We start from the raw sequence: 27,464 nt of genomic DNA, 5'->3' as shown, positions 1-27,464 counted from the left end.
CTGCTTCCCCACCCCCGCCCCACAGCCTGACTCCTTCTCCCCCCCCCCCACCCCCCCAGCCGCCAGGGCTCCGAGGGAGCAATCAGACAATAAGGTAAGAGCCCACCGAGGGAGATGACGGGGCCTTGAGACAGCGGTGAGTGGAAGGCGGGGGCTGGCAGGCTGCCATCCCAGGGGGCAGAGAATGAATCACAGACTTGAAGGAGAGACTCACTTGCATGTCAGAGCCTGGGCCCCAGGCCTGGGCTGGAGCCCTGGTCTGTTTACAGAGTGTCAGAACAGGGGAGGGAGGCTCAGGTGGAAGCGGGTCTAAACCCAGTGTCCTCCCGCAACATATCCCATTCTAGGGCCGATCCTGGACCAGCAGGGGAAGCAGCAGAACATGTAGGGGAAGTGCACAAGACTGTGCTGCTTAGCAAGTGATAACTTCTCTCTGAGCCTCATTTCCTCATCCGTAAAATGGGGATAATCATAGTGTCTGCCTGGTAGGGTTGTTTATAAGGATCAAATGACAAATACCTGTAAAGCACTCAGCACCGTGTCTCACACATAGAAAAAGAGTGGTTTCGTTCTTATTGCTGTTAAGGGCTTGGTACGTTGAAGGAGATGAGACCCACTCGGTCTCAGACCCAGAAGCAAATTCAGGGCACAAAGTGGATAGAGTTGAGGGATGGGGAGGGGACCGGGCAGGACAGTGCCACAGGGTGGCTTTCTGGAGAAAAAAGCAGCATCTTGGTGCTGGGATTCCCAAGCACCTCTAAGGCTCTGTGATGCCCCTTAAAAGCACAGGGTCCAGGCCCACTCCTGATTTCTCTCCTCCTCCCCCACCCCCACCCCTGAGCCAGGGAGAGCATCTCTGCTTTCTGTCTGGAGATGTTGAGGAGGAGCGTTGTTAAACCTCACCATTCACGGGCCAGAGTCTCATGCCTGCCCTCAGTGGGGTGGACTCTGCCCCACTTCTGAGCCTGCTCATTCCCGGGCTGTCTCCCTGTCGCCATCTGCTCAGGACCTGGAGTCCTGCAGACCCTCCCACAGAAGTCCTGGTGAGGGGCCTGGGGACTCCATTCCAGAGTCCTCAGGGCACCTGAGTCTGCCAGGGGGTGCTGACGTACTGGGAGCCATGCCAACCTGCCATGTGTGTTGGCCGGGGTGGCCGTCCCTGGGGCCTCATTAGCTTTATCATACAGTGCCTCCAGTTCCCCAAGATGCATGCCTCCTTGCCTGGTCTGCAGACGGGTCCTCTGTTCTATACCCTAAGAAAGGCTCTAGGCGTGAATGTCTCCTCCCCTGGGACTCCCAACTTGACTGAGCCTCCCCTCCACTCCTCTGCTCCTCTGAGGAGCCACCGAGGCCAGGATGGGCCTCCTTCCTGTCAGCCTATGGTTGGCTTGTATTAATTCAAGGCCCACCCGGACTGTTCTGGGCTCGGGATGGTTCAGGAGGCTTTGGGCTGAGCCCACATCTCCACCATACCTCTACCCAGGAGCGGGCCTGGGACAGCTGGAGTGCGCAAGCTCCTTGCCGGGCATTCAGAGCTCCCACCCCGGAAGGTCCCCCTGCTCTCTGGGATGTGTCAGACTCCCTTACATGGAGCCTTCCAGCCCCCTGCCGGTCTTGTCCCGTATTTACTACATGTACCACGTGCAGCCCCACTCCCGTGCTTTTGCTTGAGCCACTTCAGTCTGCATCTGTTGAGGTGCACGCTCTCAAGTGGACTGAGGTCTTGGATGTCTCAGGCTCAGCCCTCCCGCCTCCCCTCCTCTGAGTGCTGCTCTCTCCCGTGCTGCTTTGTGCCACTCACTACCTTTCCCTACAGAGGTCTCCTCCCCAGTAGCCCCAGTGCCCAGTACAGCGTTGGAGGAGAGAGCGGTTAGAGCGGTATTGCTCTGAGCCCAGGGTAGTTCTGGCCTGGAATTACCCCCAAATGACCCCTAATTGCTCGGATAAGAGGGTCAAGGATCACCTACGCCACCCAACTTCTTCTCTTAAGTTACCTGCCATGTTCTTTAAAGAATAGAGGGCAAGCAGGAGCCAAGTGCCTTGAGAAGAAGGGAGCCTGCCAAGTGGAGTGATTAAGAGCACAAGCCTCAACCTGAATCCTGGATTTGAATCCCAGCTCCGCCACAGACTAGCTGTGTGACCTTGGGCAAATTACTCAACCTCTCTGAGCCTTAGTTTTCTGAGATAATCATACCCAGTAGACTCGAGGATCAAATGCAATACTGTATATCCAGAGCACAGAACAAGGCCCAGCCCTTATTAGGCATTCTGTAAGTGGTAGTTACTATGATTAATAATTTATAGGCATTAATAACAACAATGTTAATAAGAGTAGCAACATTATCATTAGTGTGGGCCAAGGTGTTCCAGCCCCCCCCCCCCCCCTTCTCCTCAGGGCCAAGGTCTGGGTCTCTCCAGCCAGGGCCCCAGCCCACCTCCCCTCTTTGTGCAAGCACCAGAACCTATGTCTGTCTTCTTCCCTCCCCCTCAGATCCAAAGGGCCTGTCTGGTCATGCTCTTGTGAGGACAGTCTTCCTTTGGGGTGGAGGGAGCCATGGGCTTGGATTCTGTCCGTGGAGACTTCCCACCCTGTGCCACTGAGGGTTCTCTGGGAAGGGGCCTGGAGGCCTGGGGTATACTCACTAGGATGCCCAGTACCATCCTGGGTTGGCCTGGACATAGTCCTTAACGGGGTCACTGCAGAGAAAGGAGGGGGAGAGAATCAGAATCTCCCCTATGTCTCCATTTCCATGTCTGCACCTGCCCCACCACGGTTCCCAGGACTTGCGAAGAAGAAAGGAAGAAGGGATCCTGGTGGCATAGGGAGCCCCAGCCACAGTCCCCGGCTGGGACATGGAGGTACCCGGCTGTGGGCATAGGGAGCCCCAGCCACAGTCCCCGGCTGGGACATGGAGGTACCCGGCTGTGGGGCTGGAAGATCTGAGAGGAATGACCACTTCGCAGGCACCAGCAGGCCCAGAAGGTACCGGGTCCACCCCTGATGGATAGAGGACTCCTCCGTGGGCACTCCCTAAGATTCCTCCCCAGTGTGAGGGCCTCCACTGCCCCACACAAATCTTTTCAGGCAAACATTCCAAGAGCAGTCTGATTCAGGGACACCCGCCCCAGGCCTTGCCATGGCTGCCCCTAGAAGGTGCTGGTTCACACAACCAACTCACCAGAAGGTAAAGAGAGCCACGACACCCAACGTCACCAGCAGCTGGATCAGAAGGATTGTATAGACCTAGGTTTGGGAGGGAGTTCCGGTCAGCTTGGGGAGCCCCCACTGGAGGCTAGGGAGGCTCAGGCCCCCAGTGAGGCTCAGCGAGTACCCCAGCTTCCCAGTGACTCTACTCTCCAGACCTACATCCTATACCCTCCCCTTTCTTTCACTAGAATGGACCCAGGACAAGGTGAAAGACAAGCAACTTTGCTCCAGAGCCCACCCCCACAGGACAAGGGGCCTCATGTATCTGGAGACAGGTTGAGACAATGAGTTTGGGTATAGCAGGGGGCAGTGGGGTGAAGCACTTCCCAGCAGGTGCTCTCAGCTGGGGTCACTAGAGAAGGGGACACAGGGATGGCCTCTGTAGACAGAGGGCTGGGCCAGGGCCTTCTCAAGGGACACCCTGTCCTCCCCCCAGTCCCCCAGTCCTGGAGAGTTGGGAGGAGGTGGTTACCTTTCTGATGAAGACTCGGCGAACTTTCTGGTCGTCCCAACTGAAGGTGGTGAAGAGCTCATGGTCTCCGGCGGGGAATCCGTTCTCATAGCTGGAGCTGCCTGTATGGACATGGGGAGGGCCATGAGGGCTCCCATGTATATAAATGCTGCCCCCAATGGCCACCTGTTCAGAGCTGACTTTTGTCAAACTGGCTCTCTGGACTGGGGAAGCTTTTTTCTCTAGTTCCATTCTCAAACCTCCCACCCACCCATCCCACCCTCAGATCTTTTTCCCCAGCTGCTTCTCCTGAGTCCTGAGAATACACTGTCATTTCCCTACCCCTTCCTTGCATGCTGACTGGGGCTCCCTGGGGGCCAATCCCTGCCATACAAATGTGGCCCTTTTCTCTTGTGTCCCCCACTCTCCTCCCTAAACACGCTGGCTCCCTTTAGTGGCTAAGAATCAGAGAGAGACAGCCACTCTCCCAAGGCCACCTAGCACATCTCAGGGTCTAAGGTCCTACCCCTGCCTGCTCTGAGGCCCTTGGGGTGAGAACCAGGGACTAGTTGGATGGGAGAACCTTCTGGTGCTCCAGCTGGGAAGCAGGGCAGGGGGAAGACTGGAGGGGGAAGTAAAGCCGGGACAAGGGCAAGGAGTGGGGTATGGCTGGGGATGAAGTTTGGGGGCCTGGTCCCAGAACTGAGAAACCAGACATCAGGCCTGTGAAAGAGCATAGGATCCACAGTCAAACAGACCCACATGTGGCTCCCTCTTCTCAGACTGACTATCAGCCATCTTGGAGTGTCTTCTGTGATATGGGTCTGTGACACTCACCTCCGGGGGACAAAACTAGATGAAAGCAAAAGCCGATGGCTCTGTGCCTGGTGGGGACTATGCTGCCCTCTCCTTTGCACCCCTCATCTGGGCCATTCCTGAGGCCTCTGCTCTGTTCTCTTCCACTGTCCTTTTAATTCTTGCCATTTCTCCACGATCTTACCCTCCCTCCACAGCAAAAGCATCAGTCTTGGTCTTTCAAAGCTGACCCTGCATCAAGCTCTTTGATGGCTCCCCACTGCCTTTTACTCAAGTTCAAGTTCTTTAACAAAGCTTCCACAGCCTCCCCCGAGCTCTCAGCCCCAATGCACACTGTTCCCTCCTACTTTTCTCCAGCCTGACTATATTTTTTCGGCCACGTGCTTTCTTGCCTCTGCACATTGTATTCTTTCAGCCTGAACACTCATTTCCCCGCCTCTTCACCAGGCTAACTCATTGAGTCTTCAGGACTCAATGTGGATACCCCTTTGTCCAGGAAGTCTTCCCTGACTGCCACACGGATTAGGTAAGCTGCCTAGGCCTCTATCACTGCATCTCTTTCATTGTGTGGTAGTGTCTATTTACTTGTCTATACAGTCAGGCCCGTGGGGGCAACAAGTCTTGCAAATCCATGCATCGCTAGAAATTTAGCATCACTGGTCACAGTGCTTGACACACACTTAGAAATGTTTGTCGCATGTTGACTAAAATGAGCTTCCTTCCTGCCCTGACAGTTCCCTGGAAAACACTATTTAAGGCAGCTAGCCCTGGCAACCTGAATATGGAAAATGAAGAAGGGGGAGAGAGGGGAACCCACTGCAAACCTGGGGCCTGGAGGCCCTCACCCTTTTGTCTTCCACTTTCATGTGCGGTCTACATCTCCTGCCAAAACCCAAATGGCCAGACCACTGAGCAGGCGATGAGGACAGAGAAAGTCCTGTGGGTGTCTGGGGCAGTGAGAAGGGCTCACACAAACACCAGACCTTCATTGGCTCTCCAGTAGGTCACGGTGTGGTAGGTCTGCTTGGCTCTGGGCCGAGAGAGTTTGTGATAAGGGGTGTGGACCATGGTGGCCACTCCCGGTGAGTAGAAGCTCTGTCTGAGGCATTGTTCCTGGGATTCCTTCTAGAATTCTGCTGGGGAGGGTGGGAGTATATAAGATGGGGGGGGGGGGTTTGAGGGGCTGCTTAGGGAGGCTGCCGGGGCTGAGGAAGATTTGAGAAGGGGCCCTTCCTTAGCACGTGGGGAGCTGTATGTTCCCAGCCCCAAGGCAAAGCTCCCATAAGCTGCTCAGTCTAACAGAGGGGCTCCCACGGGCTGTGATTTTTGGTCTACAGGGAGCTGGCATTCTCCTGGGTAAGTGTGCCTATGAATTATGCCTGGCCATGAGGGGCACTAAGGCTGGCATCCATATACCTTCCCCATGTCATGTCCTCCTGTCCCCAACAAAGGCCTGGAGAAGGGAAGAGAGGTAAGGAAAGTGAGGGTGAAGTGATCCTCAGACCCCTGGCCCCCAACATCCCTGGGGCCTTCAGGGGGAAGTTTTGAATCAGCCCATATGTAAACACGACACCTCCACTCACAGGGAGCCAGCCACAGCTTAATGCTGCCCTTTCCTGTGTCTACTCTGACCTCTCTCCACCCTTTTAATGTACCCCTTTGAGGAAAGCCTTTCTAGAATAGCCCCTGATCCACCCCCTCCCCCTATTTACTCTCTGTATTTGCCCTAGCTTGGTGACTTGAAAAGAATCCCCTCTTCCCCATCCAAGAGTACTATGACAGAAAATATCGTGTCTCTCCCTTTTCATGGAGTCCTCCTTGACCTACCCTTGGAATAGCCCTCCAAATCCCAAGCCTTTGACAACAGAGCCTCATATAACAACCATACAATGCATCTATTTATGGGCAACTTCCTCCTACCCAAGTTTTTCCTCTGGGCCTACCACTCCCCATGATGTTCCAGCCTCCAGGAGCTGAGAGACTTACTAGGATCCACATAGGCCCAGCTGGGATGGAGAGGCACAGCCGACGGGGCTGGGGGGAAGGCCCCTGCCTTCAACCCCTCTCCAGAGGTGGCCTCCTCATAGGAGGGCGGGGCCGAGGGCACTGCTGGAGTCTCCTTCTTCTCACCATTGGCCTGCTGCTGCCCCTCTGTCCCGGGGGCCTTGTTAGCCACGGAGATCTGTGGAATAGAGGCGAAGAGAGACAGTCACCAGGGAAAGGGTGCCTTCCAAGTCCTCCCCACCAGCCCCCAATATCTGGAACTTCCATGGGTACTTTATCACCTGCACTAGGAAGGGTGGGGGTGCAGACAATAATTTCCCTATTTTACATGGGATATGGAATATTATTCAGCCTTAAGAAAGAATGAGATCCTTCCATTTGCAGCAAGGCTCAGGGAAATAAGCCAGACACAGAAAGACAAAAACTGCGTGATACCAGTTATATTGGGAATCGAAAATAGCCAAACTCATAGAAGCACAGAGTAGAATGGTGGTTGCCAGGGGTTGGGGGGTGGGGGAAATGGGAAGGTGTTGGTCAAAGGGCACAAAGTTTCCATTGTGCTAGATGAATAAGTTCTGGAGATCTAACGTACAGCATGGTGATTATAGTTAACAATACTGTATTGTATACTCGAAATCTGCTGAGAGGGTGGATCTTAAGTGTTCTCATCACACACAAAGAAAGGTAACTATGTGAAGTGATGTTAACTGACTTGATTGTGATCATTTCACAATATACATGTATATCAAAACATTCAGGTCCGTGTACCTTAAATATATACAATTACCATTTGTCAATTATACCCCAATAAAGATGGTGGCGGAGGAAGACTCTCCCCCCTCCCCCTTTTTTTTTTTTTTATAGATGGGAGAACTGAGCTCCAGGAGGGTCAGGGCTGGCCAGAGGCACACACTGAAGCTGGAATAAAAACTGAGGAAGGAGAGGGGAAAAAAACTGAGTGACTTGGTCAGTTAAGCATCTGGCTCGTGATTTTGGCTCATGTTATGATCTCACAAATTGTGACATCAAGCTCTGTGTTGGGCTCAGGTGCTGAGCCTGCTTGGGATTCTCCCTCTCCCTCTCTCTCTTTCTCTCTCTCTGCCTTCCTGCATGCACATGCATGCCCTCTCTCTCTCTCAAAATAAATAAACTTTAAAAAAAAAGTTTAAAAAATAACTGAGGAAGGAGAAATTCTTAGGAGAGGCCACCATGGGGCTGTCCCTGGGGCAGAGAAGGGGTGTGTATAGTTCCACTGTCTCCCCGGGGTTCAGGGAAGGGCCTGGCACAGAGTAGGCCCTCAAGAATATTATTGAATGAAAGATTCTTTCATTTACTCTCCCTGCTACCTTGGTGGTTATATTTTGACCCCTGTTTTTTTTTTTTAATGTTTATTTATTTTTGAAAGAGAGAGAGAGAGAGAGAGAGAGCAGGGGTGGAGCAGAGAGAGAGGGGGGAGGAGAGAGGATCTGAAGTGGGCTCTGTGCTGACAGCAGAGAACCCAATGAGGGACTTGAACTCACAAACCATGAAATCATGACCTAAGTTGAAGTTGGATGCCCAACCGACTGAGCCACCCAGGCACCCCTGATCCCTCTTTTAAAATGAGGGAACTGAGGCTCAGAGAGGAAGGATGACTTGTCCAAGGTCACAGAGCCACACGTAACTCATTGGACTGAAGAGCCCAGGCCCCATCCACTGGGACTGGCCTCCTTCTGTTGGGCTGGAGATGACACTAGGAAGGTGGGGATGGGCGAGCAGGGAAACAGAGAGGGGTGAGGGGAGATATGAGGAAGAAAGGTGACCATAGAGTGGGGAAAGGGCAAGAGGTCCCTGGTGAAGGGTCCTGTTTTGGCCTCATCCTGTTGTGAACCTCAGCCTCTCTCCCAAACCAGAACAGAATCGCAGACCTTCACTGTTGGAAGGGATCTCAGAAGGTATCTAGCTCAGCCCTTTCCTTCATTTGACAGATGAGGAAACTGAGGCCCAGAGGGAATTGTGCCATGGCAGGTTGAAAACTCAAGCCCATTTACACTCAGCTCTGCCCCAGGCCCCAGAGGGTCCACTTAAGCTTTAGGGGAGAGGATGTGAGCTGGAAGGGCCTGAGTGCTGCCACCAGGGAAGGGAAGACTGTGGGGGAGGGGGTGTATGAAAACTGACCCGGCAACAAAAAGACTAAGCCTCAGAAAATGAATGGGATTTAATTCTGGCTTCAGAAAGAATGTGTTAAACCCGAAGGGCCGCAGAGGAAGGCCGCTGAGTTCATTCTTTGCAGGTTGCGTCCAGCTGAGGCAGCCCAGAGGGAAGCGAGCACCAGAACATCTCTGTCTCCACTCAGCCCTAAGGACCGGTGAACTGGAAAGTTCTTTTCCATCCTCAGAAAGCCTGTGAGCCAGCTGGGGGTGAGAGGCAGAGGAGGCAGGGGCAATGTGCTACATTCATTGAAGACAGGAGGCGATGTCAGCAAAGTGACTGGGGTGGGGGTGGGGGGGTGGAATCAGCAGTAGGTGTGGGAGGGGGCTTTTCATTTTCACCACAGTGAACACCCCCCAGGCCTCCTTAGGGAAGGGCCTTGAGGAGCCTAGGCCTGTGAGAATGGGGCCCTGGTTCACCTGCTGCCCTCCCACTCCCCAACCTCCTTCCTCATCCAGACCAGAAGGCTCACATCCAGGAAAACCCATTTCAGCCCACCAGAACCAAGGTCCTTTGAAACCAGACCCAGGAAAAGAATTATCACCTCTGACTTCAGCCCTGTCACGAATGGGCCCTCCTCCCAACCCCCACCCTGCCGATCAGCCCCAGAGCCTCCTGGGCCCTGCCCCCCCCCCCCCCCCCACACACACCCTCATTCCCAAGTGAGGTCTGCCCAATGGCAGGAGGTGGTATCACCAGTGACATCATTTTGAGGTCTCAGGAGCTTAAAAACAGAGAGGAGGGTCTGAGAGCCCAGGGAAGGATGCCATTGGCTCTGAGGCTCATCTTGGAGAAAGGAAGGGGGAATGTAGGGGAGGCTCCTCTTCTGTTTTCTCTGCCCAATCCTTGGCACCCCCAAAACAGAGGGCCAGAGGACCCTCCCCCTTTGCCCCAGGCCCTGATTGTTGTATAATTCCACAGGCTGTTGATGTTATGTAACCACACTAGGCCAGCCAAGTCTCTGCCCCAGCCCTTCCCCTCCATTTCAGGCCTAAAACTAGAAAAAAAGAGACGACGTTTTATCTGGTTCCATCTAGTCCCATGTCGAGCCAAAACAAAAACCAAAATTAAAGCATCCTGATGCAGGGTTGCCATAGTAATCCCCTCCCCCACCAAAGCATGTGTCCAGATGTGGAATGAGTTGGCTGGGGGGTGGGGGTGGGGGTTTCTGTGGAGGTGGGAAAGATGAGCATAATGTTGGGGCAGGATAGGCACCACTCCTTGGGGCTCACCCAGGTGCCCCCCTCTAGTCCCCCCACCACACCCTGGACACCCAGGTTGATTCCTTAAGGGAAACTGGGTACCTGTGAAGGGTCCTGAGATGCCAAAGCCCCTGGGGTGAGAGGGCCTGTTGGGCAGGAAGAGGCCCTGACCTATCACTTGAAATGCGCCTTTTGGTCCTCTGACTGCAACAAGGACCACAGAGGACCTTCGCACAAGCGCCGGGGAAGGATGCTTATAGTGGTCCAGAGAGTTTGCTCGGGATGACGGGGAGCGGGGAGCTGAAGGATGAAGGATGATGGCGCAGGTGGGGGAGATGCCGGTACCTTTCCTTGTGTCATGGTGCCGTCTCTCCGGGAAGGGGTCCCTGAGGCAGGGGCGGCCGCTTGGGTCACCGCAGCCTGCCTGCGTCTCTTCCTTCCTCCGCGTGGGTTCTAGCAACATCCACTGCAGCCGGGCCAGGCGGACCGGAATGTACCATTCAGGCGCAGGAGGAGGAGGGGGCCCGGGGGCGGGCCGGGAGGCTGCTGCGGAGGCCGCTGCGGATTTACAAGCCCGTGGGGAGGAGGAGGCGCGCCGCCCCCTCCCCCGTCCCCTCCACCCTGAACCCTCATCCCGGGACTAGGGAGCGCGTGCTGCAGAGCCACCCAAGTGGATGGGTCCGCAGGGCGGGAGGAGGCGCGGGGACTCCGTGACACCCAACCAGCTGATGCTGCCTGCCTGTAACTGGAGCTGGGTGTCAGGGCCTGATCTCTCCACCATCTCTGCCGCTGACAGGTTCTGTTCAAGCCTCAGCCTCCCCCTTCCCTGCCTCTGGATGCGTCCCAGATTTCTGTCTCCATTTCCACCTCCCCTCTCATCTGTTTCATCATCCATGGCAGAGTGGGGAAAGTCTCCCACGGCTGGCTCATCTACCTTCCCTGGCTTCTAATAGGGCCCCTGGGCCCTCAGTTCCTATGGGCCTTTGGCAAGCCATATAGGCACCTCTCCTTTGCCTCCATTTTCCCACCTGTGAAATGGGAGCAATGGGCCCCTCCCTACCTTGTCGCAGAGGCCTGGTGTGGGAGGATGCAGGTGCTGGTGTTTTTGTTTTTGTTTTTGTTTTTGTTTTTGTTTTCAGCCCTGCTGGACCATCTAACCAGGCCTTTCTGGAGAGGCTTCTAGCTCTGTCTCAAAGCGACTCCAACTCCCATCCCCATTCCCAAGCTGCTGCTTCCTTTCTGCCTCCACTCCTGCCTCCATCACCCCTGCCCCCTTCCAGAGCCTGTTCCCTCCCTTCTCCCAGGCTTGTCCTTGGGAATTGGCCATCGCCAGGCCCAGTTTTCCAAAGCTGCTGCAGTGTTGCTATGGAGTTTGCAATCTCACGAGCTGGGCTGGATTCCCAACTTGATCACCCTCTGGCCTTGTGACTTTGGCAAGGCCTTGATCTCTGTGAGCTGCAGCGTCTCCTATGGAAAGAAAGAGCTCTGTCCATCCTAGATTGACTGTGAGGCACACAGGTTATGGCGGTGGAAGCGCACTGAAGACCACAAAGTGCAGCCAGCATGTGAGTCATTATTAGCTGAGGAATTAGTGTCTTGGGCCGCTCCAGGGTGAGGACTCTGAGATCTGCCTAAAAGGATCTGAACTTTGTAGGATAAGATGAGAAACCAAGTCCCAATGCAGGGATGGCCCCTTACCATCTGCTTCTCTGTCATCTCTCAGCTAGACCCACCTAATGACGGTGAGAGAGCAGGGTGCTTGGTGTGCAGCTAGATTATTGAGTTGTGACTCCAACTCTGTTCGCCCTTTGTATCCCGCCCCCTAGCTACCAACTGCCTACATGCTTGCTTAAGCCGGGTGTCCCTGTCTAGAGGCTCTCTCAGCCCTCGCTGTCCTTCCCAGCCCTTCTCCTGACCCCTTCCTCCTGCAAACTGTTGGCATAGTTCCCCCCACCCCCACTGCTGCCCAAGGTCTGCCTGGCCTGCACGCCACCACCGTTCCCTCCCCACCCCACCCCCCAATCTGTGTTCTGGAGCAGTTTTCTCCTCCTGCGTGACATCTCTAGTGGCCACCTCCTCCAGGAAGCCTCCCTGGCCCCTGGTCTGGGATTGATGCTTTTTTCTGTAGTTTCCTAGCACCCGTCACATGACACTGTGGAGTTTCTTTGTCTCCCTGGTAGATTCTAAGAGAACCTGTCTAGCAGTTTCCACGTTGGCAGGGCTGAGAACTGTGGCAGGCATGTGGAATGTACTCGATAAATCCTAGCTGTGACTATTACCCAGACATATGGTGTTACACAGAGCCTGAATTTATGTAGGCCTCAGCATTTTCATGTATTTGCGAATCTCAGTTGCTCCTTCTCTCCCTGTTTACTCCACTCCTGCCACACAGGCCTCTTGGCTGTTCCTTGATAGGCTAAGTATACTGTTAGCTCAGGGCCCTTGCACTTGCTACATCCTCTGCCTGGAATGTCTACAGATTGCTGTATGGGTCACTCCCTCACTCATTTCATGGCTCTGCTCACACATCACCTTCTTGGGAAGGTCTTCCTGATCCTATATAAGTAGGAATGCCACCAATGTACCACCACCCAGTTCATCGGGCAGTCTCTTTCCTGCCCCAGCTTTATTTTATTTCCTTGGCAATTGTGACCTCTGACACATATCTTGTGTTTAGACTTTTGGTCCCTCTTTCTCTTCTAAGCTCTCAGCGTCAGCTGTTAGTATTAGCCTCAAGGATTCCATAAATGTTGTTTAATGAAATAATTTCCACCCTCACAAGGCAGCTCAGTTCCGCTGTTATTCCTTCATCACGTGTGTCGTGCCTAGCTCTATGTGACACACTGTGGTAGAAGCTTTGGTGGTTCAAAGGGGACTCAGACATGCAGCCTTTCTTCGACGGGAAAAGGTCCATTCAGAGCTCACCCCTGCGCACTGCCAGGGCGGGAAGCAGGCTTGGGCAGGATCGCTAGAGAAAGGGGTGCCTGAGGGGAGCCAGGCACAGTGAGAGGTTCCCCAGGGAGCCGGGAGCTTGTTGGGGTCACATCTCTGACTCTCTAGCCCAGAGAATGGACTTTATTCTGTTAGCATCAGAAGTGGGGGCGGGGGGAAGTTCCAAGGGTTTTCAAGCAGGGAAATAGGTTCGAAATCATGCTTCAGAAAGACCAAACTGCTGTAGTGATATTTGTCGTTAAAGCATCTCTTGAACAAGAAGGGAAGAAGGGTCAGCCTGTGAGGAACGGTGGGGAGGGCCTGAAGGAGGGCAATGCTGATAAGAATGCAGACTCTGTGAGTTCTTGTGGCGGCCTGGAGTCCAGACTGCAGAGCGGTCTGCCTGGGCTCAAATCCCGGCACTGGGCAAGATGCTTTGCTTCTCTGTGCCTCTGTTTCCTCACTGAGTATTAGTAAAGCACTCAGAGCAGAGCCAGGCATATAGCAAGTGCCCCATGCATGTTTGCTAATTTAAAAATAAGACAAATGATCCAGGGGCAGAAAAGATGGAGAGAGGCAGACAGCTTGGGGCAGGATTGACAGGACTTGGGAAGAGGCTGAAGACAGAGGGATTTGCAGGCTGAGACCCTGGGAGAATGGTGCCATTAGTAAGAGGGAGGAAGGGGCTGATGTGTTTGGTGGTGGTGGTGGGGGGGTCAGGTTGAGTTTGTGGTGCTCCTGGAATATCTAGGTAGAGATGTCTCCTAGGCAGTTAGCTAGAGGCTCCTGGTGCCCAGAAGAGATGTCTAGGCAGTGCCTTCCTTACATAGCTCAGGGGGCACCTTGCATTGTATTTTAGGCGAATGTCATGCCCTTTCCCACCCTGGAGCCCAGCTCTGGGGCCTCATCAAGTCGAGCAGTGCGGCAGCTGGGACTGGGCTGGATTCGGAGGTTTGGGGCTCCTTGGTCGTTAGCACGTAGACAGTGGCTGAATCATGGAATACATGACGACATCCTGCAGAGTGAGGCCCAGAAGGGAAGAGGGGGGGAGAAGAGGCCCAGAACAGCACCTGGAGGGGGGTGGAGAGTCAGAAGAAAGTTCTTCCCTCTCTCCCAGAACCCCCTCACTGTCTTCAATGACCAGGCCGAGGTAAGAGGGACAGACTGAGAGACCACCAGTCCATGTGGCCAGGGCCGCTCTTCAGAGCAGGGGACGGTGTGGGCCCCCACGTTTCCTTTCCCCTCCTTTCAGGCCAACGCAAGCGAGGAAGCCCATCCCCATCCTTGTTCTGCTCCGCTTCTCAGCCAGCTCTCTTTGCAGCAAGCGCCTGGGAGGTGGGACGGGGGCGGGGGGCGGAGGTGTGGACAGAGGCGAGGTTTCTCTTTCTACAGCCATAGAAGCAAGAGGCCAAAGAGGGTGAGTGACAAACCCAAAGTTACATGACATGTTGGGGGTCAAGCTGAGATGAGAAGAGTGGATGTGACCCCATCTCCAGGACCATCAGGCCAAGAGTGTTTCAGTGACAGCACTTGGTCGGGGTGTGGTGGGGGGAGCTGGGGGTTCTCCGGCTCCCTAGATGGGCAAAAGCAGAGCTTTCCGGGTACCTCTTCCCAGATCCTTACCCATAACTGCCCCTCCCCCAACCTGCAACAGCCCCTGTCCCCCAGGGATGAAGAGAGAACCTGCACATTTGAAGTCAGTAAGAGGGAAGGGCTGAGGCAGTGGCTAGAGCTCCGGTCCTCACAGCAAGCAGGTTTCTCAGGGTGGGCTATGAGAGGTGGAGGTCCAGGTGAGCTCAGGCATACCAATGTGCCCTCCTGGCTTTACCTGGGCTTCAGCAGTGGCTGCCTTCCTACAAATTGTCCTCCTGGTCCCTGGCCCCTTGCCCCTCTCACTGCTGCCCTTACAGGCCCCTCCAGCAGCCCTGCCACAAAGAACCTGACCTCCCGGACTGGCCAGCCACAGCCTGGTGACACAACTTCTCTATGCTAGGGTTTCCATTCCTACCTCCTCACCCCCTCCCCTGTGACAAGAGGCCTCCCCAGATGTGTCTCCACAGCACAGGGACATGAAGCCTCTTCCCAGCTGCAGGGACTGCTTACAGGTGTGAAACCACATTCCAGTCCCCCTCTCTCCTCCCCACCCCCCAACTTCTGGGCGTTTGCTGGGAGCTGGGGCAGGGGGAGCCAAGGGCAGGAGCTGCGGTTTCCAGGCTCTTCACACCCAGCCCCATCTGCTCTGTTGCTCTTAGCAATGTCCAGACCCTTGATAAGTCATTTCTGTCCCCTGGGTCTTACTGTTGGGGCTGGCCCTCCCTGATTCCTAGCATGGCCACGGGTTCTGTTGAGACCACACATTGTGCTATGGGATTTTTATATGTGCATGTCTCCTTCTCTACCAGATGGGAAGATCCTTAAAGGTTGGACTCGATCGGGACGCCTGGGTGGCTCAGTCGGTTAAGCATCCAACTTCAGCTCAGGTCACAATCTCATGGTCTGTGAGTTTGAGCCCCGCATCGGGCTCTATGCTGACAGCTCAGAGCCTAGAGCCTGCTTCAGATTCTGTCTCCCTCTCTCTCCTCCCTCCCTTGTTCATGCTCCATCTCCCTCTCTCTCAAAAAAAATAAATAAACATTAAAAAAAAAAAAAAGTAAGACTATCCTTCCAGCCCCAACTCCTCTTCCACCGGGTAGAGCTCACTGATAAAGAATACAGGTAGGTTTTGGATTAGGTCTATCTGGGTGCAAATTTTGATCTTACCACTTAGGCAAGTCATTAAACCTCTCCAAGCTTAGTTTTTTCATCTGTAAAATGGATATTCATTCATTAATTCACTCATTCAACCAATATTCGCCGAGGGCCTGCTACATCTCAGGCAATCACGCAGATACAGCATCTAACACAAAAGACACAAATCCCTGCCCTGTGGGCCTTGCTTTTTAGTGGGGAACCTTAGTGCCTGTCTCAAAGAGTGATTGGGAGGACTCGATGAGCTAATTAGGATCAAGCTTCGCACAGGGCCTGATATGATAGGCCTGACAGGTTAGAGCTGTTGTGAACATCCATTCAGGGCCACTTATCAAGAGCTTACTGTGTGCCAGCTCCATGCTAGGTGCTGAGGAGACAAAGATGTGGAACAGCCATCCACACCCTCGGGGAACTCAGTTTAATGCCCCTAATGTGTGTTGAATGGGCACTACCCTCGTCATTGTTCAGAAGCTTATAACAAGCACCAGTCTGTAGTGCGTGCTACCAAGAGCCATAAAATTCTAGTCAGGTGTGACACGACAGGTGTTTATCCCTGGTACCCTACGGACTAAGTCACACATGATTGATGTGCTTTCAGGAGGTTCAGAACAAGGAGCAGTTATATTTGGTTGGGGGACAGAAAAGATCTGGAGGAGGTGGCTTTTGAACAGCATCTGAAAGAAAAGAGTAGGATTCCACAGACAGAGAGTGGTGGCAGAGATAGGAAGGGAGGCCCCTCACGGGACCAGAAGGGCACAAAAATAAGTGCTTGGAGGAAGGAAAACAGGAGGTGCCAATTGCGTGCCTAATCCCAAGATGACCTAGCCCAGGGTGAGGGTGGAGGTTGGTCTAGGCAAGGCAGCTGAATTCACAAGCACAGGAGACAACTCTCCAAGAGGTGGGTTGGAGAGACCCCTTTCCTAGCCCTCAACCCTCGAGCAAGACTACACCAGGCTCAGAATGCCACCATTAGAAGTTCATTTCCTTGAGCAAGCGTCAGCTTCCAGGAGGTCCCTCACAGAAACAAACCACGAAAGTGAAACTCCCTGAGTGGTGCGACACGTTGTAGACACTTCGCACGCACCACGTCCCTTCCCTTTCTCCTAAGCGGAAAGCTCCGTTTCATGAGCCAGGAACCTTGTAAATATTTCAGTGGCGTCTGTGTGGTTGAGGCTGTGAAGGCTGTTCTCTGCAGCACTCGTGACAGTAAGGTCTGGGAGATGTCTCAGGCCCGTTACAAGTGTTTGATCAGCCTCATGTTAAAAAAAACAAAAAAAAACAAAAAAAAAACATTTCCCCGGAACTGTTGACAGTCACTGGCGTGAGACAGATTTGCACTTTTTCTGGAAAGAGGCCAGAACATGAACCAGCAGAGAGCTGCATCTCACAAAAGAGACCATGGCCAAGGCCTGACAACCAGGCATGAGCTCCTCCACCCCCAACACAGCCCCAAGCCATCAACTGGGCCGGGCAAGGGCTCTGTCACACTAGGGGTCCCGGAAGGAAGCCCAGGAAAGAAAACAAGAGAAAGTGGCTGTGCCTCTACCGCCAGGACTGGAGCTAGAATTGAGGACAAGTTGACCGGGCCTGTTGCCTTTGAATTCTTCTTCTTCTTCTTCCTTTTTTTTTTTTTTTTTTAAAGAAATATTTTGTTGTGATAAGAACATTTACCATGAGATATACCCTTTTATATTTTTAAGTGTGCAATCCAATATTGTTAACTACAGGCACGATGCCATACAGCAGATCTCTAGGACTTATTCATCCTGCATAGCTGAAACTTTATACTAATTAAACAACAACTCTCCATTTCCTCCTCCTCCCCCCGCCCCTGGAAACCACCATTCAACTCTCTGCTTCTATGAGTTTGTCTCCTTGAGATACCTCAGGAAAGTGGAATCATACAGCGTTTCTCTCCTTTCGTGACTGGCTTATTTTACTTATAATGTCCTCAAGTTTCATCCATGTTATCCCAAAGGCAGGGTTTCCCTCTTTTTTAAGGTTGAATAATATTCCATTGTGTGTACACTATACTTCTTTTTTTTTTTTTAATTTTTTTTTTTTAATGTTTTTTTATTTATTTTTGGGACAGAGAGAGACAGAGCATGAACGGGGGAGGGGCAGAGAGAGAGGGAGACACAGAATCAGAAACAGGCTCCAGGCTCCGGGCCATCAGCCCAGAGCCTGACGCGGGGCTCGAACTCACAGACCGCGAGATCGTGACCTGGCTGAAGTCGGACGCTTAACCGACTGCGCCACCCAGGCGCCCCTACACTATACTTCTTTATCCGTCCCTCCAACTGGTCTGTATGGTGATTTTGTATCCCATAACTTTACTGAATTCATTTATTCTGATGGGGTTTTCTGGAATCTTTGGGGGGTTTTCTACCTATGAGGTCATATCATCTGCAAGCTGATATTTTTACTTCTTCCTTTCCAATGTGGATGCCTTTTATTCTTTTTTCTTGCTAATTGTTCTGGCTGGAACTTCCAGTACCATGTTGAATAGAAGTGGCGAGAGAGAAAGTAGCTTTAGAGGAAAAGCTCTCGGTTTTTCAACAGTCAGTATGCTATTAGTGACAAGATTTTCACATATTGCCTTTATTATGTTGAGGTAATTTCCTTCTATCCCTGGTTCGTTGAGTTTTATCATGAAAAGATGCTGAATTTTGTCAAATGCATCTACTGAGATGCTAATGTGATTTTTAAACAATCTTTCATTCTGTTCATGGATGTATCTCATTAATTGATTTCTGTTTGTTGAACCGTCTTTGCATCCAGGGATAAATCCTCCTTGGACATGGTGTGTGATCCTTTACATGTGTTGAATTCGGTTTGCTAGTATTTTGTTAAGGACTTTGGCATCTATGTTCATCAGGATATAAACACCTAGTAGTTTTCTTTTCTTGTGATAGCATCGTCTGGCTTTGATATCAGAATACTGCGGGTGTGATAAAATGAATTTGGAAGTGTTCCCTTCTTTCAATTTTTGGGAAGATTTTGACAAGGATTGGAGTGAATTCTTGAAAAGCTTGGTAGAATTCACCACTGAAGCCATATAGTCCTGGGCTTTTCTTCGATGGGTGGTTTTTGATTACTGATTCATTCTCCTTACTAGTTACAGTCTCTTCAGATTTTCTATTTCTTCATGATTCAGTCTTGGAAAGTTGTGCGTTTCTAGGAATTTATCCATTCCTTCTAAGCCATCCAATTTTTTTTGGCACTAGGGGACTTTAAATTCTGACGTGTTCACAACCAGGTTGGGCTCAAGTGGATAAAGCACATAACCTATCAAGAAACAGGGAGAGGAGAGGAAGGAAGAGTATGACCCGGACTGGACAGTGTGAACTCTCAAGGTGTGTCCCCTGCCACCTGTGGACTTTGTGATTTTATACATTGGGAAATGGAAGTCAGGGAGCAGAGTAGCTTGGCTGGAAGAAGAAGGAATAGCAGGACTCTGTTGAACCCTAAGGCATCCAGCCCAATTGGAGCCTTGCAGGCTCCAGCTTGCCTCAGTCATCCACTCCACAACATGTAGAGAGCCCCTACTGGCTAGAAGACACTGAGGCAGGCCTTATGGTGATGGCAAGATGCAGAAGCCACCCTCAAGATGCTGGAGAGGAGAGAAGACAAGCCCATGGTTAAACTCAGGACCCTCAGGGCTGTATAGTAAGAACCATAACAGAGGACAGTGACACAGAGGGAGGCCTGGGAATCCTTCAAGGGAGTTGGCATTTAAACCGGTCTTTGAACACCAAGCACGATTTTCAAAATCTATACAGATTTCCTTTTCCGGTTACATAATTAAAGTGTATTCATAGTTTAAAAAATTTTAAGCAAATGTGGTAAAATGGGAAGAAAAAAATAGTTATCTACTTCCATAACCTGGAGAAAAATCATGGTTAAAATATTGGTATGTTTTCTTCTGGTCTGCCTTCTTTTTTCCCTTGATTTTGTCCCTACATCTTGAAGGTAGCATTTTGGCAGACGCAGCTGGAGGAAGGAATGGAAAGGCATGTGACAAGGAGGAGACCACAGAATAAGGGCACGGTGTCTCTGAGCTCTCTCTGTGCCCACATTGGGGTTGTCAGAGCCCCGACCAAGGGGGCTCCCTTCCCCCCCACCCCTTAGCCCTTAGCTCTCTGATTGGTTAATGGGCCACACCCAAGGCGCAGCCTCAGCCCATTTTCCTGCCTGGCCCCCCATGGGGGCTGTGTTCTGGGCAGGAACATGAGGCTGCGGTTACCCTTCTTCCTGGCACAGTAGACACAGCCTGTTTCTTGGGTGATGGAGTTGAGTTTCCAGCTCCAAAATTGGCCAGGGCTGACCAAATCCCAAACTGATCATCTGGATGTGTGCTGTCCAATGGAGTAGCCACTAGCCGCGGGTAGCTGCCAAGCACTTAATATGTGAAGAGTCAAAACTGAGATATACTGTAAGTGTAAAACACACACTGCCTTTCCAAGCGTGAAAATCTAATGTAATATATCTTATTCACATTTTTTATATTGACTCCAGGTTGAAGTGATAATATTTGGGGTATGTTGGGTTACATAAGATATATTATTAAAATTGGTTCTCCTTGTGGGGCGCCTGGGTGGCTCAGTCTGTTGAGCATCCGACGTTGCCTCAGGTCACGATGACTTTGCCTCAGGTCATGATCTCACGGCTTGTGGGTTCGAGCCCCGTGTCGGGATCTGTGCTGACCGCTTGCTCAGAGCCAGGAGCCTGCTTCAGATTCTATGTCTCCTCTCTTTGCCCCTCCCCCACTCACACTCTGTCTCACTCTGTCTCTCAAAAAGAAATAAATGCAAACAATTTTTTTTTAATTAGTTCTACTTGTTCTTTTCGCTTTTTTTCATGTGGATGTGAAAACAAATTACTTACATGACACACACTTGTGTCTCACAGATTTCTTTCTTTTTTTTTTTTTTAATTTTTTTTTTTTTAACGTTTATTTATTTTTGAGACAGGGAGAGACAGAGCATGAATGGGGGAGGGGCAGAGAGAGAGGGAGACACAGAACCGGAAGCAGGCTCCAGGCTCCGAGCCATCAGCCCAGAGCCCGACGCGGGGCTCGAACTCACGGACTCACAGACTCACAGACCGTGAGATCGTGACCTGAGCTGAAGTCAGATGCTTAACCGACTGAGCCACCCAGGCGCCCCTCACAGATTTCTTTCTGTTCAACTATGCTGGTCTAGACTGAACCGTTCTATCTTCCCCACTCTTTTAAAGGAAAGCCCACAAGAAGGTATAGGGAAGGGAGACTCACAGAGGGATTGTGACCCACCCAGACTAGGCCAGAGATGGGGAGCTAAGCCCCACAGGCCTCTCCTGGGGAGAGGGAGTGAGGAGCAGGTATTTTCTCTTTCACCCTCAAATTTCTCTGTTCCTGTGTCTGCCTCCCTAGCATACTGTGAGCTTCCTGAGATAAATAAAACCTTGTTTTATCCACCCTTATATCCTCAGTGCCAGGCACCGTGCCTGCCATGGAGTAAGTGTCGAATCAATGAATGAGGTGAGGGAGGGGTGTCTCAGTGGGTTGAGCATCCGGCTCAGGTCATGATCTCACACTTCACGAGTTCGAGCCCTGCCATAGGGCCCTGCTGACAGCTCAGAGCCTGGAGCCTGCTTCGAATTCTGTGTCTCCCTCTCTCTCTGCCCCTCACGACTCGCACACTCTCTGTCTCTTTCTCTCAAAAATAAACATTAACAATTTTAAAAAAAATGAATGAGGTGAGGGAGAGGATGGGGAGAAGATTCAAATAGCAGAAAACTATGCCGACAGGGTGCCGGCCTGCCGGGGTGGCTACAAGCACTCAGAATATTTGGAGATTTTAATCCTCAAATCCTTTAGATTGTAATCTCCAGAGAGCCAGGAGGCCAAACTCTTATCGCTTCTCCTCGGTAGCTGGAAGACAATTGGGAACAGGCCATGAGGACACCTCGATGTCATTGTGTGCGGCCTCCTGCCTCTTTCCCCCTCTCTGAGAAGATTCTTCCCATTCCTGCAGTCAGCCTGCTGGCTCGGCCGGTCCTCCCCCTGGGCACACACACCTGGGTGAGGGCCCATCAGGCCTTGCCACACTCAGTGCAAGACAGGAAGGGCTGCGAGTACAAGGAGGAAATGTTCAGCTGCTCCTGCCTGGCACAGCTCTGCCCCCACCTCAAGCCAGGGCTCCGCCCTTGCCCAAAATTCATGGGTCAGAGACTCTCAGGAGTGCTCTTCTCACGCACCTCAACTCTTGAGGTGGGGTACCCCTGGCAGGTTCCCACAGCCCCCTCCCTCTTCTGCCTGGCAGCGGGCGAGGTAGGGATACAGGAGGGTCGGGGAGTGCCTGTGAATGCAGAAAGGACCCAGAGGGGCTCAGGTGGATGGATGATTAGCACTGCATGTTGGGCCTATAGTAGAACTTAATTAAGCACCAGGGCTCTGGAGCTGGAATGTCTGAGCTCAGACCTCAGATTCTCCACTTGCTGTTTGTGACCTGGAACAAGTTAACTAACCTCTTTAGACCTTCGCATCCTTACCTCTAAAATGGGCACAATACAGGTTCCCTGCCCTTATGGTGGCTCAGAGATTCAATGACTGAGAACAAATCAAGGACCTAAAACTGTGCCTGGCACATGGCAGACATTCAGCGTTAGAAATAGTCTAGGGGCGCCTGGGTGCCTCAGTTAAGTGTCCGACTGTTGGTTTCTGCTCAGGTCAGGTTTCACGGTTTGTGAGATGGAACCCCACATCGGGCTCTAAGCTGACAGTGCGAAGCCTGCTTGGGATTTTCTCTTTCTCCTTCTTTCTCTGGTCCTCCCCTCATTTGTTTTTTCCTTGTAGTTTTTATTATGGAAGATTTCAAACATACAAAAGTGGAAAGAATAATATAGCAAACTCCTATGTACTCATTACCCCACTTCAATGATTATCAACTCATGGCCCACTGAGTTTCATCTGCAGGCCTACCCTACCCCGGAGTTCTTTTGAAGCAAATCTCAGATATTACATCATTTCATCTGTAAATACTTCAGTACACACCTCTAAGAGATAAGGACTTAAAAAATAGTCCTATAGAATTAACAGCAATGTGTTAATATCAAATATCCGATTGTTCGAATTCTCCAATGGTCTCATTTCTAAAGTAATTTGTTTAAATTGGGATCTAGATACAGTCTCTATAATGCACATGATTGGTGTTGCTTAAGCGTTTTTTAAACTACCATTACCTCCTTTTCTCTTTCCCCCCACCTAGCAATTTATTTGTTGAAGAAACAAGGTCATTTGTCTTGTAGAGTTTCCCACAGCCTGGAGTTTGGTTGCATCTCTCTCTATATGTAGAAGCTTGATGTGATTCAGGTTCAACATCTGGGAAGATTACTCCCCGGGTGTGTTCTTCTATCAAGAGAGATACATCGTAAGTAGCTGTTGATAATCAATGCTTGGATCCATTATTTCATTAGGGGTTGCAAAATAGTGATATTCTGTCATTCTTCCTGCATCTGACAGCTGAAACACCTTTACTAACAGAAACCTCCCTCTCTTCACTACGTGGTTAACCTGGGTGAACTTTTACGAGCCACACAGGAAAAACATATCAGTGCTTGATTCCCTTCCCTTTATTTACAGTTTTCACAATAATGAGTTACTTTCTTAGCATCTCCAAAGGTGATTAATTTTTTTTAATCATAAACTCATGGATTTAAGTATATTTGGAGGGTTTCAACCCATTGTCATTATAGCTAGTATATAGTTTTAAATTGTTTTCTGGCTTAAGTGTATTTAATGAGGGTAATAAAAATATGGGACAACACAGAAGAGCCAAGGGAACTCTGACTTTGGAGTCAAACAGCTCAGGGTGGAATCTTGGCTTCACCGTTGACAATCTTGGTGACCTCGGTCAAGTTACTTTATTTCTCTCTCCTTCTGTTTCGTCATGCCCCAAATTGAGAAGTGGTTCACAGTAACTAACATTTATGAAGTGCTTCCCATCTTGCAAGCATTGTGCTAAGTGCTTCAGAGACACGATGCCATTTCATCTGCAAATGAGCTCAGTGAGGTAGGAGCTATTTTTGTCATCCCCATCTCAGACATGAGGAAGACACTGAAGCAGAGTGGTTGAGCAGTGTATCAGGCTTTACACACCTAGAAAGTAGTGGAGCAGGGACTGAACCCCCGGGGCAGTCTGGCTCCAAAGCTCACTGTCATCTAGTGGTCATTGTGAAGATGTGAGATGATGATGGTGATCATTCATTATATGCCAGATACTTGGCCTGCCTCCAAAGCCCACGCTCTTAGTTGGTACCCTATTTTCACAGTGCTGGCCTGTATTTGCATAATTAGCGAGAATTATCGGTGGTTGTGGAAGTAGCCACCATTAGAATGAGGGATGGGATGGGGCGCCTGGGTGGCGCAGTCGGTTAAGCATCCGACTTCAGCCAGGTCACGATCTCGCGGTCCGTGAGTTCGAGCCCTGCGTCAGGCTCTGGGCTGATGGCTCGGAGCCTGGAGCCTGTTTCCGATTCTGTGTCTCCCTCTCTCTCTGCCCCTCCCCCGTTCATGCTCTGTCTCTCTCTGTCCCAAAAATAAATTTTAAAAAACGTTGAAAAAAAAAAAAAATAGAATGAGGGATGGGGCGAGGAGCTGACCAGAAAAAAAGGCAGGCCCTGGCAAGTGGAAGAGCCTGGGCAGGGCTCAGAGTTCAAGCAGAGCTGTCTGGCCCTTGGCCCTTCCCCTCCAAAATGGAGGATGGTCACATGGCTAATCTCCTATTGCAGCTGTGGTCTCTCCCTCCCTGGGCTCCCCTCCCCCGCTGAGATGCAGCTCTCTTCTCTAAGAACGCAGGTCTTCTTGGCGAGTTCTATTTCTACTGTCATTTGGCTCTCATCCTAATTGCCTTGTTAATCAGTAAGGGCAGGAAAGTTCCCTCACTTTCCCAAAGACTTCCCTTGGGTATTCTTTGAGGACAGGCCGGGACCTCCCAGGGTGGTGGGGAGTGCAGAGATCCTGGGTCAGCTGGGACAGGGGAGCTATTGATAATCACACTAAGAGTAGTGATGTTAGCTATCACTTCCTGAGCACCTGGCGTGTGCCAGGTCGGGGTCAGGCTCTGTGTTATCTCCGTGCATCCTCACAGTGCCCCAAAGAGGTGGGTCTTGTTATTGTCTCTATTTTGCAGATGAGCAAACCGACGCGGGAGAGGTTAAGGAACTTTGCCCGAGGTCACTCAGCCGGTAGGTGGCAGAGCCAACAATCTAACCCAGACTGCCTGACTCCACATCAGGCATAGGGAGACAGGGAAGCAGGTGAGGCTGGAATTCTCCCAGTAGCAAAGGAGGGGGGCATTCCCGGCAGGAAGAACGGTTTGTGCAAAGGTGTGTAGGCGTGGAAGGGTGGTGACTAACTCTGGCCAGGGTGAAGGGTGTGTAAGGAGGAGTGGCAACACGCGGAGCTGGGGTTTGGGGGGTGCTGGGTAGAAGAACCTCAGCTTTCTGGACAAGGCCCTGGAACTTTGCTCTCGGAAGGTTGGGGGGCCAGGGGAGGCATGGAGCAAGAGGGCTGATGCCTAATAATTTGGGCTCATGTGATGATCTGTGGTTTACAAGGAGCTTCCAGAGGTACATTATCAGATGGAAGCTTCATGTCAATCCTGGAAGTTAGCCCATTTTACAGATTAACAAACAGACTCAGAATGGTTATGGTATGTGCTCAGGCCACAAGGCAATTAGCAGCTGGCCCCAAGCCCAGTGCTCTAGCCACCATAAGACATTGCTCCTAAACTCAAGTTCACTCTCCTGTCCTTAGCCTCTGGCCCTCCCCTCAGCAGCACCTGCACGTCCCCCTACTGTGGTGTCCAGTGCGCCACCAGGTGATATCTGATGAAAGGAAGATCATACCAGCTATTGGATATGACTTTGACTGCAAAGGGCAGCACACAGCTGATGCAATGGTCACTAAAATGTTCTACAAATATTAAGTTGTAATGGCCACAATGGACATCATTGCAATGGCCGATCAATGGCTAGGGTAGCCAACTTTAGCAAATAAAAATCCAGGTCACCCAGTTAAATTTGAATATCAGATAAACAACTTTTTTTCTTTAGTCTACGCATGTCCCACACAATATTTGGGACTGCAGGGGAGGCAGAATTTTACCTCTTGCCTCGTAGGGTTGTTTGGCTGGGCCTGAGAATGAAACTGACATAAGACAGATGAGCGGGAGAAAAGCACACACATTTATGTTAAGTTTTACAAGACACAGGAACCCTCATAAGGGAATGAAGACCTGAAGAAATGGTGAAACCACACGCTCTCGTACTGGGTTGAACAAAGAGAAGCAAATGTGGAAAAGTGACCAAACCAAAATATCGGAAGCTAAGGACTGACTAAGCTAAGTTGACTAACTTATTTTAGCGAGGTCTGTTTGCACAGAAGTCTCTTGGCTTTGGCTCACGTTTAGAGAATGTTTCTTTTTTTCCCTGGTACAGGGAGGGCATCTGTCACACAGGAGTTATTGCCTCCTGTTTCCAGGAAGAAAAGGCAGATGAGGCTGCTCTTCTTACATCTGCTGTTTTTCAAGTGCCTTTAGCTCAAAATAACCTTCATGTCAAAGTGGCGTCTTTGGGAGTGGCATATTCTGCCATGCTTCAGGACGTATTTATACAAAAATATTATTTGTAGGGGCACCTGGGTGGCTCAGTCAGTTGAGCAACTAACTTCAGCTCAGGTCATGATCTCACAGTCCATGAGTTCGAGCCCCGCGTCGGGCTCTGTGCTGACAGCTCGGAGCCTGGAGCCTGCTTCAGATTCTGTGTCTCCCTCTCTCTCTGCCCCTCCCCTGCTCATGCTCTGTCTCTCTCTGTCTCAAAAATAAATAAAAATATTTAAAAAAATTTTTTAAATATATTTAAAAAAATATTACTTGTTTATCTGAAATTCGAGTGTAACCGTGCATCCTGGTTTTTATCTGGAAACCTTATTGATGACAGTTTATTGGCTGGCGGGGGATGACCGGGATGTGGGGCTAGGAATCAGCTCTGCAGAGGCTGTCTAGAACTGAATCAAATGTGAGGATGTGTGTCAAGACTCCCACTGGGGATGGTTGCTGCAAGATGGCCTTATGCCATTATCTGTCAGTGAATCCCTCAGACTCAGGCCTGCTTGGGGTTCCCAGGCAGTCTCTCTTCCCCCCAGGTCTGGGTGTCCCGTCCTTCTGTCGCCTACCTGGATGCTGCCCTGGGTGAGCTCCCTGGCTCACCGAGGATGTAACGAATGGTAACATTAATACACTTATTGTGTGCTCACTGAGGGCCAGGCGCCATGCTGGTGCTCTAGGGATGTGAGCTCACAAAGCCCAGCTCTCTCTTCATTGCACCATGCTATGGCCTGTTCAAAAGACTTGAGCATCCAGGATGGTGAGGGAAGGAGCAGGAGTAGACATGGAGTATCCCAAAGTGGCCTCCCACTGTGTCCCAGGCACTGTGTTAGAATTCATTGAGTTGTCACAAAAATCTTGTGAAATTCTGTGGCTCAATCCACAGAAGTGTCCCACTTCTGCTCAGATCATGATCTCACAGTTTGTGAGTTCGAGCCCCACATCAGGCTGTCTGCTGTCAGCACAGAGCCCACTTCAGATCCTCTGTCTCTTTCTCTCTCTGCCCTTCCCCAGCTTGCGCTCTGTCTCTCAAAAATAAACACTGAAAAATAAATCTTGTGAAGCTCATACTCTAGGACACCCTAAAAGCTAAGTACCTTGCCCAAGTTCACAGAGTTTAAGTAGTGGAGCAGGGATTTGAACCCAGGTCTGCCTCACCTCAAAGGCTAAATAATTTTGCCCTCCTTTGTGCGTGTGCATTGTGGAATGACGTGTGTGCATGCTCGTGCATGGTCACTTCTAACCTTCAGAGGAGGGTTTTCCAG

The 27,464-nt window shown here is 51.1% G+C and overlaps 1 protein-coding gene and 1 long non-coding RNA gene across 3 annotated transcripts in view; one reads left to right on the top strand and one right to left on the bottom strand.

The window, feature by feature from the left end:
- FAIM2 (Fas apoptotic inhibitory molecule 2) overlaps window positions 1-10,392 on the bottom strand; it is a 33,825-nt gene extending 23,433 nt beyond the window's left edge. Inside the window, exons 1-5 of one of the 2 annotated variants that reach the window (XM_058742848.1) lie at window positions 10,217-10,392; window positions 6,462-6,657; window positions 3,681-3,781; window positions 3,180-3,244; window positions 2,644-2,697 (exon numbers count right to left, since the gene is read on the bottom strand). In XM_058742848.1, the coding sequence (XP_058598831.1) occupies window positions 2,644-2,697; window positions 3,180-3,244; window positions 3,681-3,781; window positions 6,462-6,657; window positions 10,217-10,231 (431 nt within the window). In that variant the 5' untranslated portion in view covers window positions 10,232-10,392. Of the gene's footprint in view, window positions 1-2,643; window positions 2,698-3,179; window positions 3,245-3,680; window positions 3,782-5,458; window positions 5,559-6,461; window positions 6,658-10,216 lie in introns of those variants that run through there. The other variant, XM_058742849.1, reaches the window with a different exon arrangement.
- On the top strand, window positions 55-16,812 carry LOC131519627 (uncharacterized). The gene is made up of 3 exons (XR_009265724.1): window positions 55-94; window positions 13,662-13,952; window positions 15,205-16,812. It is a non-coding gene; the product is annotated as an uncharacterized LOC131519627 (long non-coding RNA).
- The last annotated feature ends 10,652 nt before the right edge of the window (window positions 16,813-27,464 follow it).

This window comes from Neofelis nebulosa, chromosome 8 (assembly GCF_028018385.1).
Source record: "Neofelis nebulosa isolate mNeoNeb1 chromosome 8, mNeoNeb1.pri, whole genome shotgun sequence".
NCBI classification, from domain to species: domain Eukaryota; kingdom Metazoa; phylum Chordata; class Mammalia; order Carnivora; family Felidae; genus Neofelis; species Neofelis nebulosa.
This window is presented reverse-complemented; position numbering and strand designations above follow the sequence as displayed.